The 18,525-nt window shown below is 61.0% G+C and overlaps 2 protein-coding genes across 2 annotated transcripts; both read right to left on the reverse strand.

Annotated features, from left to right (window-relative positions):
* Positions 1 to 592: 592 nt before the first annotated feature.
* On the reverse strand, positions 593 to 1,779 carry LOC113962681 (telethonin-like). The gene is made up of 2 exons (XM_027673442.1): positions 1,634 to 1,779; positions 593 to 863 (listed from the first exon to the last, which is right to left on the reverse strand). Exons 1-2 carry the CDS (start codon positions 1,777 to 1,779, stop codon positions 608 to 610), a joined length of 402 nt encoding a protein of 133 aa, XP_027529243.1. The 3' UTR covers positions 593 to 607.
* A 769-nt stretch (positions 1,780 to 2,548) lies between these two features.
* Positions 2,549 to 16,282, reverse strand: LOC113962680 (stAR-related lipid transfer protein 3-like). The gene is made up of 14 exons (XM_027673441.1): positions 15,965 to 16,282; positions 13,442 to 13,519; positions 13,160 to 13,237; positions 12,996 to 13,049; positions 12,779 to 12,896; positions 11,667 to 11,762; positions 10,834 to 10,889; positions 10,047 to 10,139; positions 8,803 to 8,865; positions 7,753 to 7,848; positions 7,187 to 7,266; positions 6,720 to 6,824; positions 5,497 to 5,590; positions 2,549 to 3,513 (listed from the first exon to the last, which is right to left on the reverse strand). The coding sequence occupies exons 1-14, from the start codon at positions 16,175 to 16,177 to the stop codon at positions 3,409 to 3,411; spliced, it is 1,329 nt and encodes a 442-aa protein (XP_027529242.1). The 5' UTR covers positions 16,178 to 16,282; the 3' UTR covers positions 2,549 to 3,408.
* Positions 16,283 to 18,525: the final 2,243 nt, after the last annotated feature.

Here is an 18,525-nt window from a genome sequence, read left to right on the forward strand (position 1 = left end):
GGCGACAACAGGGGGTTATATAAGCACAAGGGGCCCCCCCCCCCCAACCCCCCCCCCCCAACCCCCGCAGGACACCCGTGCCCCTGCAGCTGCTGTGCCTCAGTGTCCCACATCCCACAGAAGGTCCCTCTCCCCCTAAGCCCCCCCCCCTCCTCCAACCCCCCCCCAAAGACACCTCCTGCACAGCCTGAGCCTTTTATTGACGTACAAATACCACCGTTTGTACAACCCCAGCCCACCCCCCCGCCCCTCCCCACAGCCCCCCCAGGGCCCCCCCTGGGCCCCGGGCGGATCTCAACGCTCCTCATCTTCGCATTCCCGTCTCTTTGCCAGGGAAACTGAGTCACGCTGGTGCTGCTGGGAGCCCCCCGAAGTGCGGGAGGCCCCCGACCCGCAGGGACCCCGTCCCGACCGGCCCCCCCCGCGCCCTCAGCGGGGTGGGCTCCCAGGCCGAGGGGAGCCCACCCCCACCTGCCCCCTCCCTCCTGCGCTGCCTCTTCGGGGTGGCTGAGCGGACCCAGGTCTCTGGGTCCCCCCAGCCCCCCAAAATCAGCCTCGTGTCCCCCCAACCCCGACCCCACCCCCCCGCCCCGTCCCCTGTCCCCGCTCAGCCCCGCTGGGCCTCGTGGGAGAGGGAGCGGGAGAGGGTCCGGGGGAGCCCCCCCTTGGCTCCGCGGAGGTCTGGGGGGGCGAAGAGGGGCACGGGGAAGGTGCGGGCGTAGGGCAGGAGGTGCTGGGCCAGGGGTTGCCCCAGGACCCCCACCCGGAGCAGCCCCCAGGGCGAGCGCTGCTGCAGCACCTGCACGGCCCCGCGCTGCTCCAGCGACTCCCGGCGCGCCGTGTCCACCTCCCGCCGGCACCACCTGGGCAGGGGGGGTTTGTTGGGGTGAGCACAGGGATCTCAGAGCCCCACAGGAACCCTCCTGTCCTGCTCTGGCCTGTTGGGGTCACCCCATCCTGCTGGGAGACCACCCCCCCTCCATGTCCTGCACCACCCCATGGGAGCACCTGGAGACTCCTGTGTCCCATCCCATCCCGTGGGGACCCTCAGAGACCCCCATGTCCCACCCCATCCCACCGGGACCCCTGGAGACCCCCTTCTCCCACCCCATCCCGCAGTGACCCCAGGATACCCCCGTGTCCTGCACGGCCCCATGGCCCCATCAGGGTCCTTGAAGCCCCCCATAGCCCCCAAACCCTATGGAAACACCTCACTTTGGGACTCCTGGAGTCTCCCACAGCCCCAAAAAACCCACGGAAACCCCACAGTTTGAGACCCTTGGAGCCCCTCAAAGCCCTATCAGGACCCTTGGAGCCACCCACAACCCCAAGACCCTATGGAACCCCATGGAGCCCCCCACAGTCCCCAGACGCCACGGAAACCTCATATTTTGGTACCATTGGAACCCCCCAAAGCCCCCCACCACAACCCCTGGAGCCGCCCACAACCCCAAGACCCCACGGAACCCCTAGTTTGGGACGCTCGGAGCCCAACAACACCACAGAAACCCCACATTCCGGAACCCTTGGAGCCCCCCACAACCCCAACGCCCCACAAAAACCCCGTGTCCCTCGGTGTCCCTCACCCCCAGCACCCTGTGCCCCCCTGTGCCCCCCTGGCCGTGCCCCTCACCGCTCCTCGGGCCGGGTGCTGAGCTCCAGGTCCAGCCACTCGGCGCTGAAGGTCTCTCCCCTGCCCACGTCCCGCTCGCTGACGGAGCAGCCCAGACGGGCCGAGAGCCCCCCGCCGCAGCCCCCCACCACGCCGGGGCCCACCATGGTGCCAGTGCCCCCCCCCCCGCACCCGCCCCGCTTTTATGGCCCCGCTCGGGCTATTTTGGGACGTGTCTCTGGCACGGCGGGCACGGGACGGTGCCAAGGAGGGGGTTTTTGGGGGGGTGGCACCGCTGACACGTGTCACCCCTGCGTGTGCCACCCACGGGCGTGTAACCCCCCCACTGCCAGCAACGTGATGGCACCGGCAGGATCCCCCCTGACCCCCGCCCAGGGCACGTCCGGCCTTTCCCTGCCCCCCCGAGACCCCGGAGGGGGTCGATGAAGGCGGGGGGTGCCACCGCCAACGTGGTGCCACTGCCGCCCTGTGCCACCAGAGGGACATCGGGGGCCCTCCCCCAGGACAAGGGGGGTTCTGGCTGCAGGGCTCCCCAAACAGGCTGTTTATAGGGTTCCCCCCCAGGTTGTTTATAGGGCTTGCCGGGTGCCAGCAGCCCAGGGCTCACAGGCACAGGGCTGGTGACAAGGGGGGGACGTGGGGCACCAGGCTTCCCCCTGCCATGGGGGTCCCACCCCAGGGAAGCACCGAGGGTTGGGGGGCACGGGGGGCACCCGGTGCAGACGTGGAGGCTCCTCGCCCCTGGAGCTGCCGGTGCCACCACGGGGTGGGGGACAGTGACCCCCAGGAGCAGTGACACCCACAGCCACTGCCACCACCCAAAGGAGCCTGGAGACCCCGTCCTTTGTGCCCGGGGTGGGGAGAGGGATTTGGAGTGACCCCATTCCTGGGCTTCGATCCCCGCGGGTGACAAAGGGCACGAGGAGCTGCAAACAGTGCAAGGCTTTAATTCCCCCCTCAGAGATTTCGGGGTGGGGGTCGTATCCCCAGGCCATGGGGGGGGTGGAGGGGTGCAGAGAGCCCCGGGGGGGAGGGGGGGGGGGTTGCTCTGGGTGCCCCCCTCCCCTCTCTCTTCGTGCAGCCCCCGCGTGCGGGGGGGGCCCCGCGCTGCTGCTGCTGCTGCTGTTTTTAGAGCAGCACACGGCGCTCACAGGTAGAGAAACCGCAGTCGCCCCCGCGCCCCCCCAACCCCCAACCCCCCCCCCACACCCCCAAAAAGGATCAAAGTCTCTGCTTAAGGCAAATCCCGCGCCGGGAGCTGCGGGATCGGGAAGGGGGAGGGGGCTCGGCCGGCGCCAGGGAGGGGGTTTGTGCAGTCCCAGCCGTGCCCCGGGGTGGGGGGCACAGCCCCGGGGGGCACAGGGGGTGTGGGGGGACACAGGCTGTGCCTAAACCCCGACGTCAGAGCTGGCACGGGGCTCGGCTGTGCCCTCACCCCACTGCAGCCTCCACCCCCGTCTCCTCTTCCTCACGGAATTGGGGCGCAAGGACAGGAATTTGGGGGTCACAGCTGAGCCCCCACCCCCTGTGTGGGGCAGGAGGGGGTCACACCTGCCCTGTGTGGGGCAGGGGGGGCCAGCCCAGCCCCAGAGGAGGGCAGGGCAGGGGTTTGGCACGTAACAGTCAGTGGTTCCAGGGCCCCGACGAGGGGGCAGGAGGAGCTGAGCCCCCTCCCCGGGCTCAGCCCAGCGCTGGCAGCGGGGGGTCCCCTCTCTGGGGGGGGTGTAGGGTCCTGTCCCCCCCCCCTCCGGAGCAGAGAGGGCCGTGGAATGTCCTCAGGGCTTGGAGCAGAGCTCGGCCATGCGCTGGCGCAGGTGGAAGGCGAACTCGAACATGGTGGCAGCCAGGCTCTGGTGGATCAGGTACCGCGGCAGCCGACCCTGCAGGGACACACACGGGGCTGGCACAGGGGCTGGGGGCTGAGGACCGGCCCCATCCCACCCCCAGGGCCTTCCAGGGACACAGAATCACGAGCACAAGCTTGGGAATGGGAGCTGCCCTCATCCCACCCCGGCAAGTTCCCGGGATGCAGGAGCCATGGGTGAGGTTTGGGTTGGGGGCTGGTCCCCTTCCCATCCCAAGGGGTGTTGCAGGGACACAGGTGAGGGTTTTGGGCTGGGGGGCTGCTCCTGTTTCATTCCAAGAAGTTCCAGAGACATGAAGCCATGAGCAGGATTTGGGGCTGGGGTCTGCCCCCATCCCACCCCACCCCATCCCGTCCCATCCCAGGGGGTTCCAGGGACAGGGACACAGAGCCACGAGCAAGGTTTGGGGCTGGGGGCTCCGGGGGGGCTCCAGGGGTGCAGGAACCCTATGTGAGGTTTGAGGTGGGGGCTCCAGGAATGCTCCAGGGATGCTCCAGGGATGCTCCAGGAGCACCACGGCGCGGAGCTGCGGCTCTCGCGGAGCTCCGAGATCCGGGGGAGGATCTGCAACGTGGTTTGATTTTCCCTAAAAAAGCCCTGCACGACTCACCCCCACCCGCCTCGGCCTCGGCTCCGTGATGGGAGATCCAGGAAAAAAATAATAATCCCAGTCCCTGCGGGGGGAAGGGAGCCCAGGCAGGGCCAGGAGCTGCTCCGGGGGTCCCGAGCAGGGAGGGATGAGTGGGCAACTATGCTGGGGGTCAGACGAGCACAGGACACTCCCCTGCCTTTGGATTGGGAGGTTCCAGCACAGATTTTTCCCTGGAGAGGGTTCCCTCTCTGATAAAAGGGCAGGAGAGTGCGAGGCCACTGTTCCAGGGGCCATTTCAGTCACCTCCCCACACGGACCCAAACACACACACGTGCGGAATCCTCCCCCCCCCCGGAGCAGGAAGGGATGAGCCACGGGCTATAAATACCCCTCCAGGGCCAAAGGAAGCAGCGAGCAGCTCCAGAGGGGCTCTGGGCACTGGCAGAGCCCCTGGGGAAGGCGCTGGGAGCAGTTGGGGGTTATTTATAGCTCGGCCGCTCCGGAATTCCTCCCACTGCGGAGGCGGCTCCGGCCCGGGAAGCACAAGGAACCTCTTCTCTTTCCAAGCCCCGTCACAGGGGTTTGTTACCCCCCCCCCAAACCCCTTACAGGCATCGGAGCCAGATCCATGAAGGAGAAAACACATCCCTGGCACAACGGGGCGGGAGGGCACTGGCACAACAGGGCGGGAGGGCACTGCCCCGCTCGGAGCGCTTCCCAAAGCCTTCCCAAAGCCTTTGGCAAGGCAGGCAGGAGCCTCTGGGGGAGGGGAGGGGAGAGGGCCGTGGGAGGGGAAGGAGGGGAGGGCTGGGGCTGCTGCAGCACAGCGATGAATGGAGCCTTTGTGCCGCTGCGGCAGCGCCGTTACCACGTCAACCTTCCGCGGGGGCAGGAACGGGCCCGGCTCCTGCTCCCACTCCCGCCCCATCCCGGGCCCTCCCGGGCCACCCTTTTGTCCGGGACACCGGCAAGGCCACCGGCAGCAGCTCCACAAAAAGCTCCGGACCTGGGAAACCTCATTCCCCCCGGGTGGATACGGGGTGACCGTGGTTGTACTGGGGGTGTTGGAGCTGGGAATTGCCCCTTTGGAGTGTTCCTGGGAGCAGCCAGGCACAACTCCCGTGGCCAACGGTTTTTTGTTCCCAAACTGGATAAAAACCTCCCTTCCCCCAGTCCTGCGCTCAGAGGTGAAACTCCTAAATGAAATATTTCAGGTAAGGAAGAGCTTCCTCACCTCCCCACCGGGGCAACGAGGGGGATTTTGGGGTAGTTTAACCTCCACCTGAGTCCCTTCAGGGCAGTGTTTGATAAGGAACCACTCCTATGGCTGCTGGAATCCAGGAGCAGGGCCCTGGGATGCCAGAGCCCCCGGGAGAGCTGCGCTGGGGACCAGGAGCTGGCTTTACCTTCAGGTCTGTGTTGAGAATCCAGACGAAGGTGCAGACCCTGGGGTTGCTGGGACACTTCAGGACGATGAATCCTCCGGGTCCATTCTCACCCCTGTGGAGCAGAGCCAAGAGGATCAGCCAGAGCCAGGGCTGGCTGGAATCCCGTACCACTCCAGGATGCTCCATGTGGATCCTGCCCAGCAGCCAGGGCCGGGGCCCAGTGGGGCAGGAGCAGATGTGGAGAGCCCGGGAAGGTGTTCCTTGGCTCCAGGTGCACGAGCCAGCACGGCAGGGCAGGCTTCCCACAGGTGCCTTGGCAGCGGCGGTGCCAGAGCAGCAGCTCTGCCTCTGGACGGTGCCAGCTCTTCCCCACGGGAAGGTTTCCCAGCCAGGCACAACCAAGAGGTCCCAGGGAAGCCCTGTGTGGCTCAGGACAGGCTCAGGACAAGGATCTTGTCACTCCAGCCCCCAGATCCTTGCTGGCACCTTTTGATCCGTCCCCAAGACGGGAGCTGTGCACACACACACAGAGCCCAAACACAGGTTTCCCTTCCCTTCCCTCCCCAGAACACACTGTTTCTGCTGGGTACATTTGTCAAAGGATTTTTCCAGGCCTCGAAGTCCCCTGCTCTTAAATGGAGCGAGGCAGCTCTGAGATAAAATGGCAATTACTTTAACCAGATTATTGGGAAAAACGACGTGGGAGCGCGGCGGCACAGCTGGGCCCCGGCAGGAACAAGGAGTCCTTGTCTGCTGAGCCCGACCCTGCCAGGACCCAGCACCAGCCTGGCCCTTCAGAACAGGAGAGGCCAAAGCCCTGCTGAGATTTTGGGAGCTGCTCCATCCTTTTTTCACCCACGGGACCTTCTCTCCGTGTCTTAAACTCGGTTTACGAGGAGCACAAGGCATGTGAGAGGCTGGGAGTGTATCCAGCTGTTATTGCCCCTCCGAAATTCCTGCTGCACAAACAGGATGCGGACTGGGACGGGGCTGGTGCTGCTGCTGGTTGGGCACCTCCACTCCCCTGAGCTGGGAAACGCCCCAGCAACACTGACAGCACAGAGAGTTTCTTGAACAAAGGGAGACGAGCAAGGGAAGCGAGGTTCGGCTCCACAAATAGCTCGGCTTCCTGCAAGCCCTGCCAGGAAAGGCAGCAGGGTTTGCAGCTAAGTGGCTCTTTGCCCTAAAGCTTCGTTTGAAGTGAGCGATCCCAGCTGAGAAAAAGAGCCCCTGGCTCTTACCTGACGTACTTGGAGAGAGGAGGCTTCAGGCTGTGCGTGGTCGATATCCCTGAGGAAACGTACCTGTCCCTTCTCCTCTCGATCCGACGCACGTTCACGAAATCCCTGAGCAGAGAAAGGGCACTGCCTGCTCAGAACACACACAGGGCATGTGGAGGGAGCAGATCCTGCTCCCCTGATTGCTGGGAAAGGCTGTGGCAGGGCTGTGTCAACACAGGGTACAAAGCGCAGCCAGCACTGATATGTGGGAGCCCGACCGAGCGGCCGCCTGAGGTTTGGAGCTCGGAGAATCCTGCCAGGAATGTCTGGAGGAAAATTTCAGGGGCTGCTCGCCCTTGGGAGGGTCACACAGCGGTGACACCGGAGCTCCCAGCCGGCCCAGAGCATTCCCAGTGCCCTCAGAGGGCTCTGCCCGTGGTTTGGGGGGTGTTTGGGGGCTCAGCGTGAACAGAGTGGGATGAACTGACCTTGGGGAAACCACCCCTCCGGCAGCTCCGGCCGCCACGTCGTACGAGACAATCGTGTTGTCCTCGATCCGCTGCAGGATCTGGGGAGGGGATAAATAAAAACAAGAGAGATTCGCTCAGACTGTGCCTCCAAGTGCCAAGAGCTGGGGGATACATTCCCTCCCCCAAACCAGCACCGGGATCAGAGCACCCACAGGGTCTTTGCAGCGGAGGGGGGTGAGTTCGCTGGTGGCGTGTGACGGGTTTGCCTCCCGAGTCTTTTGGGGGGCACAGGTGTCACCTCCAGCTCCCCAGCACAACGCCCAGACGCTCCAGCGAGCACAGGCAGGCTCGGCTCAGCCTTGGCCCCTCTCCCTGCCCACCTCACGGGCTCTTGGCCGGGCTCAGGCAGCGGCTGCCGCGCGGCGCTGGGATGAGCGGCGGAGATTTAACGCCTCAGCGACTGGGACCCAGCTCGGCTCCAGCACGGCCTGGGCACTGCCAGCAGCCTGTGCTGGGCTGGGAAGCTCCAGCTCTCCGCTCCAAGGAGCTCCTGTGATTAAGCCATCTTTGTCCAGCACGCTCACCTGGCACGCTGCCACTGTTCTGTTCCACAGGATCATCTTCTCCGGCTGGAGAATCACCTCCTGGTAAACCAGCTCGGGAGAGCACTGCAGGAAAGCCTGAGGACGCAGGCAGAGCAGTCAGCCAGGCCCTCTGCTCCCCTTGGGGAAGATTATTTTTAAGGAACACAGGGCAGGACACAAAGGACAAGGGGGATCATATTGGAGGGCGGCCTGGCTTGTGTACAGCCAAAGCCACGGGTGTCACCCCTGTCCCAGTGCTCCCAAGGGACTGGGGGGCACAAACCCGCAGGATTTGGGAGCACTGAGCTCCGTGCTGGCGTGAGGGCAAGGTTCTGTCTGTCTGCCTCCTCTCCCACCCCAAATCCCAGCAGCTCCCTGTGCACCATTGCTTCGGGAAGCCGCATTTTTGACTCTCCAAGCTCCGTTCCAAGCTCCACCACGCCCACCCTCCATTCCCACCCCACACACATCCCCACGGGACCGGGGGATCTTTGGAGGCAAACGGTTAATGCAGTAAAAGTGGGACCATCCAGCTTTTCCTGGTGAACACACACAAGAAGCTGCTCCACTGGCAGCTCCTGCCAGCGAGGCAACATATGCACTGGAACAAAGAGAAGCCACGGCAGCGCCGCCGCTTCATTAGAGCGTGGTTCCCAGCCAAGGCTCTCCAGCTTGGGAGAGGGCACGGAGCAAGGCACTTCCGAGCGGCTCTTCCCGGTGCCAGGCAGCAGCAGACGCCTGCTCAGCCCTGGTCTTGCTGGCAATTAGTTCCAATTAGCCTCCTTGGTCAGATTAGCCCGAGATGCTGGGGTTGGAAGCGAGTCTTGCAGTCACCTGCTCCCAATTCTCCCGGCAGAGTCTGGGGCCCGGGATGTTTGCTGGGGAGTTTGTCTGCTGGCCAAGGGGTTTTCCTGGAGAGATTCCCCAGTGCAGTTCATCTGTCTCAAGCACAGGCAGCGTGTTCTGCAGCCCTGACCTGTCCTGAAAGCTGAGCTGTGGCCCTTTGCCCGTGCCAGGCTGGCCGAGGAATCGATCTGGGGAGGTTCTTACCTTTAAAATAAAGGTCTTGCCGTGGAAAGGGATTTCAAAAGTGTAAACAACATCACCAAAGTCCTGTGCAAGAGATAAGAAAGTTGTATTTGTGTAAGCAAAAGGAATTGCTCCCATTTGGGGTGAAGCCAGGCAAACCCCTGAGGCTCCTGCCACCCCCAGGGACCCCTTTCTGCCCTCCAACATCCCCCTGTCCCCCACAGCGGGCACAGAAACCGCCCCGAGCACGTTTCAGTTGGCTGTGCCCAAATTTCCATCAACAAAACAACATCCAGAGAGGCAGCAGGGGTGAGACAGAAAAAGAATCCGCCCCGTGCCAGCCTGCAAAACCCCACGTCAAGGTCAAACTCTCTTTGCAGCACCGGGGCAGGAGAGGGGGGTCGGTGCCAGCGCTGCCAGTGCCACCGGAGCTGAGCCCCCCCCCAGGGGCTGGGCACGGGCACAGGAAAACCTTTCATCGTTAGCCCTGTGTTAAACTCTGATTAGTCTATTTAAATCCATCCCCCTTTGGAAAAAGAAAACAATCTGCCCAGCTAGTTTGGCATCAGACAAAGGATCACTTGACAGGGGAATTTGAAACACCAGATGAGACAGCACTTTGCAGGGCTCGCACCTCCCCTGTCGTGTTTCCACCCCAGAAAAAAATAAAACTGGTTGGGTTTGGGGGGCAGAGACACCTCCTCTTTCCCTCCACCCTTCAGAGCTCTGGGAACCCCAGGAAATTCTGGGGTGGGCAAAGACACATCCCAGATTTACACTCCAGGTCCCTGTGCTGGGGAAGGGGGGACACCCTCAGGGTGGATTTGGGGGTGGGAAGAGCAGTTTGTACCCCACACTTCCTGCTGCCACGTGGGCCAAGACCTGAGTTTGGGTCCACCCAGTAGGCTCCAAGGTACCTTTCTAAGGAGTAAGAGCTGAGCTGGAGCCATGGGAGCAGCATTCCAGCGCTCACCCCAAAGGTGAGCCCTCCACCCCTGCCCACCCACCACCGGCCAGAGGGAGGAGGGCTGGGCTCCTGCTCCCGTCAAACTGCAAGGCAATTAAACGTCTAATTAAATAAGAGGGGATTTTGCATTTAACTGAACTGGAAGAGATTCCTAATTCAATCAGGTAATTGTAACGCTTGTTAATTTTTCATGGCGCAAGGAGGCTTCCAAAGCCTCGTTTGTCCCGGTTTTTGCTAAGCCATCCGTGCCCTCTGCCAGCTCTGGGAGGTGGGGGGGGGACACACACATCACACTTGCATTGTTTTTCTCGAACTTCCAGTTCTCCTCCTGGGCGAGGATTTGGTCCACGACCTCCATGGCCTCCTTGCCTTGTCGGACATACTCCTTTTCCTGGGAAAGCAGGGAGGGTTTCATTAGCTGGGCGTGGAGGAGGCCTGAGGGGGGTGTGTGTAAGGCTGCTTCCTCCCCCCCCCTCCCCGACTCTCCAGGCTGGCACAGGGAAAAGGGGATCAGAAATCTCTTAATTTGGGTCACAGAGGCCTCATTTTGGAGCTCCAAGTCACGCTCCCCGCCCTGGCTCGGATCCACACACCAGCTGCGGCTCCTGCCTCAGTGTGAGGGCTTCCAGCAGGCAAAGGGCTCTGGGATGTGCAGCTTCCTTCCTGGAGCAGCCACAACGGGGGCTGAACGGCAGCAGGACCGTTGGAAAAGGCCACAAAGCCCGTGCCCTGCCAGGGTTTGGGGAGGTGAAGGGCCACCCCGCAAGTCATGGGGACAGGGAGGCGATGCCCGTGCTGGAATGTGACCAAAAAAGCAGGGATGGAAGGAGGACAGGCAGGAGCAGAGCCAGGACACATCCCTGTGGGATGCTGCAGGGAGGAAGACACAGCCCTGGGGGAGTGGGGTGAAGCTGGGGGGCTCAGAGGACCCTTCCTGTGGTGGCCACAGGGGGCTCAGCCACAAGTCCCCAGAGCAGAGGGTGCGGAATTGGGGACAGCAGGACTGGGGAGATTCCCACAGTCCCACATCAGCCTGGAGAGGGACAGGGACAGTCCCAGCCTCGGGCTGTGCTGCCTCAGTTTACCTGAGCTGTCAAGGGCTTTCTCCCTGTGCCTTCCTCATCCGACTCGTTGTCCGACCCTGCGGGGAAACACCCAATTAATTCACAGTTAAGGAAGGTCCCACTGGTACAACCCTCTGGCCTTCTCCTGGGGGCAGTGTCTGATCCCTGTCCCTTATCCAGCAGGAAGGGCTGTCAGTGAGGGTGACTCCAGCCCTGTCTCCCTGAACACCTGCTCAGCTCTGGAAGGCTGAGCTCATCCTGGGTGTCAGATACACCGGGATAACAGCCCTGGAGGGCTGAGCTCATCCCAGGTATCAGATACACCAGGATAACAGCTCTGGAAGGCAGAGCTCATCCCGGGTGTCACCTACACCAGGATAACAGCTCTGGAGGGCTGAGCTCATCCCGGGTGTCACCTACACCGGGACAACAGCTCCAGGTGACATCTCCCCGCTCCAGTGCCAGCACAGGGCAGTTTCCCAGGGCAGGGACATGCTGCCAGCCCTGTTCCTCCCCTGCCTGTGCCCACCCACCCCCGTGCCCTCATCCCCAGGCAGCCTTTTCCAAGCACACAGCTCAGAGGATTGAATCCCAAGCCCACACAAGGCTCCAGTTTCCCACGGAGCTGCGTCCTGGCACGTGGGGCCCGGGGTGGCTCCGACAAAAAGGTGGCACAAGGACAGTGTGGCAGTGCCAGCCCTGCCCAGGTACAGGGGCAGGGCGAGGAGAGGGGTCCCTGTTTGGCAGTGTCAGCCCTTGGAGGCTCAGGGGAGGGATGGTGGAGGTGAGGAATGTCGTGAGGATGAGCTGGGAAGGGAGGGGAGGGCTCAGGGGAGGAGAACAGCACTTCTTACCTGCAAAGGATTCAGGGGGGGAGTAGAACTGCCCCTCAGAGAGGGCCCGGGGGTAGAGCAGGGGCCGTGAGGCCGCAGCCTGGGCTGCCAGGTACCCTGGGAACAGGAGCACAGGGATTACACACTGGCATCCCCACCCAGGGGTCCCAGCCCTGCCCCAACACCCTCCCAGCCACTCGTTTCCCACATTTTCCCATGAGTTTTCCCACTGACACCAGCCAGCCCACGAGCTTTGCAGCTCCTGTTCCCTCATCTTTTGTCTGAGACGTTTTATCTGCCCGGAGATCAATGGGCTCCTCTGCCTGTCAAATAATCCAAAGGCGATTAAGCATCTAATTAAATAAGAGCTTCCCCTGGAAGCAATTTGGAACCTGAGCCTAATCCAATAGAGGCATTAAACACTTGATCATTTTTCATCTTAAAGCCTCCTTGCAAGACCCAAACATCCTCTGGTGCTTTCCAGTCAGTCAGAGCATTTCTGATCCAGCCCTGCCTGACAAATGCCCCCTCGTTCAGTGCCACTTCCCAGCCAGTGAGGCCTGGAAGAGGGACAAATCCTGGTGCTGCTGCAGGAATGGGCAGCTATTCCAGTCCAGGATGAGCACCCACTTCCTGGAAGGACCCTGGGAGTTGCAGGGTGACGTGGAAAGCATTAGGTCAGGCTCAGTCTGTGCTCAGGGTGACCTCAGAGACCACAGGCTGTGGAATGTCACACCCCATAACTCACACAGTGCCCCATAACTGCAGCAATCCCCCCTGCAAAGGTCTCCAGACAGATCCAAGCACAGGGATCAGGGACAGGGAGTCCAACACTCTGCCTGGCATTTGCCTCACTGCTTCCCAACACTTTCTCCCATGCAGAGGATCCAGACACTGGGGAATCTGGCACATTTTTCTCCCCTCAATTAAAAGATGCTTTTTATAATCTGGTATTTTCTTCCCCTGAAGGGACTCGTACACCATTAGCAGAACTGAGTCAGGCACTTCCCATCCCAGCCAGCCTGGAGATGCCTTCTCCAGAAATGTCAGATAAAAAGGTGCTGCCAAAGCAGCAGCAACCCCAGGCCTGGTGCTTTCATCCAACCCCTACCAGGGAGGAGCGAGGTACTCACATCGCTCCTCTTCTGCTTCCTGAGTGAGGACTTTAAAATCCAGGAACCAGGTCTCCAGCCAGGCAATGACAAACGAGACGATGGGAAGCAAGTAGCCAAAAGCCCCTTTGGTCAGAAGCTGTGTGGAGGAAAACACAGGGAATTACCCAAATTGGATTAAGAAAAGAAAACAACAACCAGCATCAAGGAACCACAAAGGGAGCGCAGGGAAACCAACCTCAGAGAGGATGACCTTCACAATCAGGAAGGCACTGGAGACCAGTGTGGTGACCTGGAACATGAATTGACGTGGCTCAGATAAATAAACAAGCTCCTCAGATCCCTGTGAAGCCCAGGGGGAGAGGGGAAAACGAAACCAGGAGAGGCCAAAGTGGCTCTTACCGCGATGACCCACCAGTGGCGCAGGCGGACGACGGCGTAGGCCAGGAGCAGCACCACGAACCGAAACAGGGCCAGGAGCTGCACCAACACCCCCCCAGAGACACCAGTCACTGCCCCTGCCCCAGTGCCAGCTGCTGGGGGGGCAGGGACAGGCGCCAGCTCCCGAGGGACAGGCAGAGTCAAGGCTGTGACCGGCTGGGAATCGAGGTTTGGGTTGTGGGGAGACCCCAGACCCTCCCTGTCCCCCCGTCCCCGAGCCCTGCAGGAGGCTGAGATACTCACAAATATGTCAAAGAAAGAGCTCTTGAACTTGTAATCAATGATTTCTTCCTTCAGGTTCTTCTGGATGCCATCCTTGGTCTGAGGGGAGAGACAGGGAAGCAGGAAGCTGCTGAGTGCACTGATAAGGAACTCCCGGGAGAAGGAGCCCGGCCAAGCAGTGCCTGGGGTTATGGCCAGGGCAAGGAAGGCACCTGGAACACAAATGCTGCCCAGCACAGGAGCAGGGAGGATCCCACAGCACATTTCCCCCTGGGATTCACACTGAGGAGCGTGGGTTGGGCAGGCAGGGACATTAAACACCTCCGTGTGCTGATTTCCAACACCCAAATCCGCTCCTCTGGCTCAGCACAGCCAGAGCCACCAGATCCTGAAGGCCCTGGATGGGCACCTCCCACTGCTTCCAGGTGACAGACTTCAGAGGAACGGGAGGAGACGTGGAAAAAATGGAAAACCACAGGAAAATGCTTCTGCAGCACCTTCGGTAACGCACTGAGCCATCAGAACATCTCCCTGCCAGGGCTCTCGGGGTCACCCAGGACCTGGGGGGGGTTTAAGGACCCTCTGAGGGGTCCCCTCTCCCTCCTTCCCAGCCACAGCTTCCCACAGCTCACAGCAGCACTCCAGGAAACGTGATGGAAGGAGGGAACCAGAGGGTTCAAACGTGCTGGCAAAGGGAAGAGGGAGGAGGAGGAGGATGCTCAGCCACGGGCACAGAGGGAACCTGGAAAAGGCAAAACCACCCTCTGGGATTCAGGGAAAAGGCTCAGAGAGGAGCATTCCCACCTCACCCCGAGATAATCCCGGCTCTGACAGCCCTGGCACCACAAATCCTGGGAGCTGGGATGGCTGTTTGTGAGGAGATTGGGACAAGGGCTGCACCTTCAGGCTGTTGGTAGGAGCTGGGCCCAGCTGGCTGGGAGGGGCTGGACGTGAGGAGCTCTTGGATGGGCTGTGAGGAGGAACGAGGTGGTGGATCCCGGGCCAGCCCTTGGCAGGAGGTGTCCTGGCACCCTCCAAGGGCAGGAGAGGAGCCACTGGGAAGGGATCCCTCTGGACAAGGGCTGGGGGTTAAAATCCAGGGAGAGGGGGGCAAGGAGAGGGGGCAAAGCAGCGCTGGGCTGTTCCTCCAGCTGGTCTGTGGCCACGGGACTTGTGCCAGCTTTGCCACCAAGAGCCTCTTCCCACACCACGGGATGCTCCAGGAGGGATGAGACCCAGGGAAAGCTCTGGGTGTTGGCTTTTGGGGGCTGTTTTCAGCTCAAACACAGGCTGTGGACAAGGCAGACAAACGACCCGAGGCATCTCTTTGTCTCTGCAGAATTACAGTTTGCTCTTAACGAGGGGCAATTTGCTCAGCTTATCTCGGAGCCGAGGAAACCGTTGGGATAACAAAAAGGGAAGAAAAAAAAGGCCCATTAGTCATGATACCAAATCGTTGCTCTTCATAATCAGGCAAATAAGCTGCTCTAATAGCTTTAAATATGCAGCATCTCGGCTCGGGGCCCAAATATCAGCAGTTAGTCACTCATTAATGGCTACCTGAACGACCCACGCTCGGCATCACCCTGGTGACCGAGCCAGGATTATCTCCCCGGGGCTGGAATTGCTGGTTTGGAGGCAGCACCTCCCCCTGGGAGAACTGGGACAGGAGCAGGAGGCCGGGGTCCAAACTGGGCGTGCTGGACACCGCTGGCATCGCTGGAATGCTGGCTGGGAGATGGTTTTTCCTAAGGGGATGAAGGGCAGGGGTCTCCTGGGGCTCCCAGGGCAGGGTGAGGAGCTGCTGCCAGGACAATCTGTTAAGTGCAGACGTCCAGAGATAAGAAGGGCAGAGATAAGGGCTGTAAAAGTGAGCAGGATCCAGTGCTGATAAACCAAGGCCAGAGCCCAGGGTCTATCAGATCATCTCTTCCAGGGAAGGACATGAAGTGCCTGAAACCAGTCAGGACCGGTCCAGGGAAAATAAAAACAAAATACAGCCCAGGGAGGGACCTGGGCCCAGTGGGACTGGGGTAAATAAACTGGATTTTCCCGGTGGTTGCAACACAGAGCAAAAGGCAGCAGTTTGTGACAGTCAGAGGGGACCAAACCCCTCGTGTTACAGTCCCCTGGGAGGTGGAACAGCACCTCCAGCTTTCCAAAGCTGAGATTAGCAGCAGTATTTTGGGATCAAAGCCCCTCGAGGATCCTCCCCTGCTCTGAGAACACGACAGCAGCGAGCCCAGGGAGCAGCTTTGCTTAAAGTCAGGGGAGCAGCAGGGAAATTTGGCTCAACCTGGTGATTCCAGGAGCCCTGGATGTCCTTACAACACAACACAACGTCACAGGGACGGTGTTAACGACCCTGGACAGCCCCCACAGGGCCCAGGGCAGGAAACGAGCTGGACTTTAGTTTACACTCAGGAACAGCCAGCGCTGGGAAGAGCAAACAAAGATTGGTCCCAGGAGTGCCGGGGACAGAGCAATTAACTGAGGGAGCCTAAACAGGGCAAAGATTCCCGGGTTTTGCTTCCTCCAACTCACATTGAGCTCGATGATCCAGAGCAGGGAGATGAAGAGCAGGTCGAAGGTGACGAAGAGGCAGAAGGTCCTCCTCACATCCGAGATGACCTTCCTCTTCTCTGGGGACAAGAAGTAGGGGGAGAAGCCCTGGCTCTGGGAGAGGGAGGAGCTGATGGAGGCGATGGCTGGCAGGCTGCGTTCCAGGTCGTGCTGCAGGTCCGTGGGCTTGTTCATCCTCCGGGATCGGCACCGGGAATGTCGGGATCGGCACCGGGAACGTCGGCCGCGGCAGCGTCACCTGCGGGGGGACACCGGGGACACTCAGACACCCCTCCTGCCACCCCCTGGGGGCAAATAATCCTATGGACATCAGATATTGGGAATAAATTCCTCCCTGTGAAGGTGGGGAGGCCCTGGCACAGGTAGCCCAGAGAAGCTGTGGCTGCCCCATCCCTGGAAGTGTCCAAGGCCAGGTTGGAGCAACCTGGGATAGTGGGAGGTGTCCCAGCCCATGGCAGGGGGTGGGACTGGATGGGCTTTAAGGCTGTGACAGCAGAAAAAGGAGCCCCAAACCTCACAGATATGCCATGGCAGAAGGAAAAGGGGGCCACAAACCCCATGGAGATGCCATGGAAGCAGAAAAAGGGGCTGCAAACCCCATGGAGATGCTGTGATGGAAGGAAAAGGGACCCCAAACCTCATGGAGATACCGTGGAAGCAGGAAAAGGGGCTGCAAACCCCATGGAAAGGCTGTGACAGGAGGAAAAAGGGGCCCCAAACCCCACACAAAGATGTCATGGAAGCAGGGAAAGGGGCCTCAGGATGTTTCAGGAGCAGTCCCCAGGATCACCTCACCCTTCCCTGTGCAGGGAAGACAAAACCTCGGGAGCTGAGGGCACAGATCCCAACCTGCACAGCCAGGACAGGACCCTGCTCCCCCCAGGGGTGGGATGGTGGGTCTGATGCCCGGCTGGGCCAGGCAGAGCAGCAGGGAGGCAGCAGGGAAGGGGCTGCTCCGTGTCCCAGGCCAGGGCTGGCGGTGCCGGGCACGCGCGATCCCGGCACGAGCGAGGTGCTGGAATTCTGAGCCTTGTTTTCCTGCAGCTGTGCCAAGCATTGTGCTGAGATGTTTCCTCTCCGTCAGAGGAGCACAAGGAGGGCCCTGTGGAGCTGGAGCGTGACACGGGCACGGGAGACAAACACGGAACGAGGATGCCAGAACAGGTCGGACCAGGGGATCTGTCAGTGCCACCTCCCAGTCACCCCCACAGCCTCCCTCCCTCCCTCCCAAACAAACCCTCCTGCTCTGGGATGTTTTGCCTCCCAAAAGAACCCCCTCCTGGACTGTTTGTGGCACAAGCTCTGGGGCAGTTCTATGCCTGCTGGGATTCATCCACAACAGACCCCAACTCTGACAACCAGGAAAAAACAACACAAGGGTGTGCCCAGGCCTTTGGGAAGGGGCAATCCATGGGGGCAGGAGAAGCTGCCAAGCCCCCTGGACACTGGAGCACCGAGCACGGCCTGATTTAGGGCGATCTGGGGCTGATTTGGATCCCCGAGGCAGCGGCTCCTGCGTCCCCTCCCTGGGGAGCAGCGGGGCCGGGAAGGGAACAAAGCTGGACTCCTGTCAAGTCCCTGCTAGTCCCTTCCAAAGGAGCTGGAAGCCCTGTCACTTCGGATCAGCCGCTCCAGGCGCCGGGCCCCGGCTCAAAGTGACAAAAGTTAAGGACATCTGTGGGGGATAAATAATAAATCACCTCACGCCGCCCCCTCCCCCCCTCCTACAGCACTTTGCACTTAGGCAGCAACCCCCCCCCCAACTTTCACAGCGCTTTAAAATCACCCTGGGAGGCTCCAGGGACCCGATCCCGGGATGCCGAGGGGCCAGGGAGGGGTGTTGGGACATGGCAGGACATGGGGACAAGGTGGGGCATGGGGACAAGGCAGGACATGAGGACACGAGGACACGACAGGACATGGGGATACGGGGACACGGCAGCCCTGGTGCAGCTCATCCATCATTAATCCCAGCCTTCCCAAGGAGGTTTAAGCTTGGTTTGGAACACCCCCCCTGCCATCCCAAACCATCCAGGCACCGAGGATTCCCGAGGGAACACCACAGCACCTTGGGGCAGGAATATTGGGAGGCTGGATGAGAGCAGGGCCTGGATGAGAGGGAGAGGAGCAAGGCGGTTGTTCCTTGGGTGGCAGATGAATTATTGAGCTGCCTGGTGCTGTATTATGCATTCCAGCATCCTCCGCATCCCGACGCTCCTGCAGCCGGGAATGGGGGGCGGGGGGGTCAGCAGAGGGTCGGGATCTGCTCCCGGGGAATGAGGGACGGGACCAGAGGGAACGGCCTCGAGGAATTCCTTCATGGAAAGGGTGGTCAGGCACTGGAAGGGGCTGCCCAGGGAATGGTGGAGTCCCCATCCCTGGAATGTTCGAAAAAAAAAAGCTGTGGATGCGGCACTTGGGGATGTGGGTTAGTGGTGACAATGAAGGGTTGGACTTGGTGGCCTTGGAGGGCTTTTCCAGCCTAAATGACTCGGTGATCCCGCTCCAGCAAGGGGCACACA

The sequence above is a fragment of the Neopelma chrysocephalum genome, unplaced genomic scaffold (genome assembly GCF_003984885.1).
Source record: "Neopelma chrysocephalum unplaced genomic scaffold, ASM398488v2 Primary Assembly neopelma1_184469, whole genome shotgun sequence".
NCBI classification, from domain to species: Eukaryota; Metazoa; Chordata; class Aves; order Passeriformes; family Pipridae; genus Neopelma; species Neopelma chrysocephalum.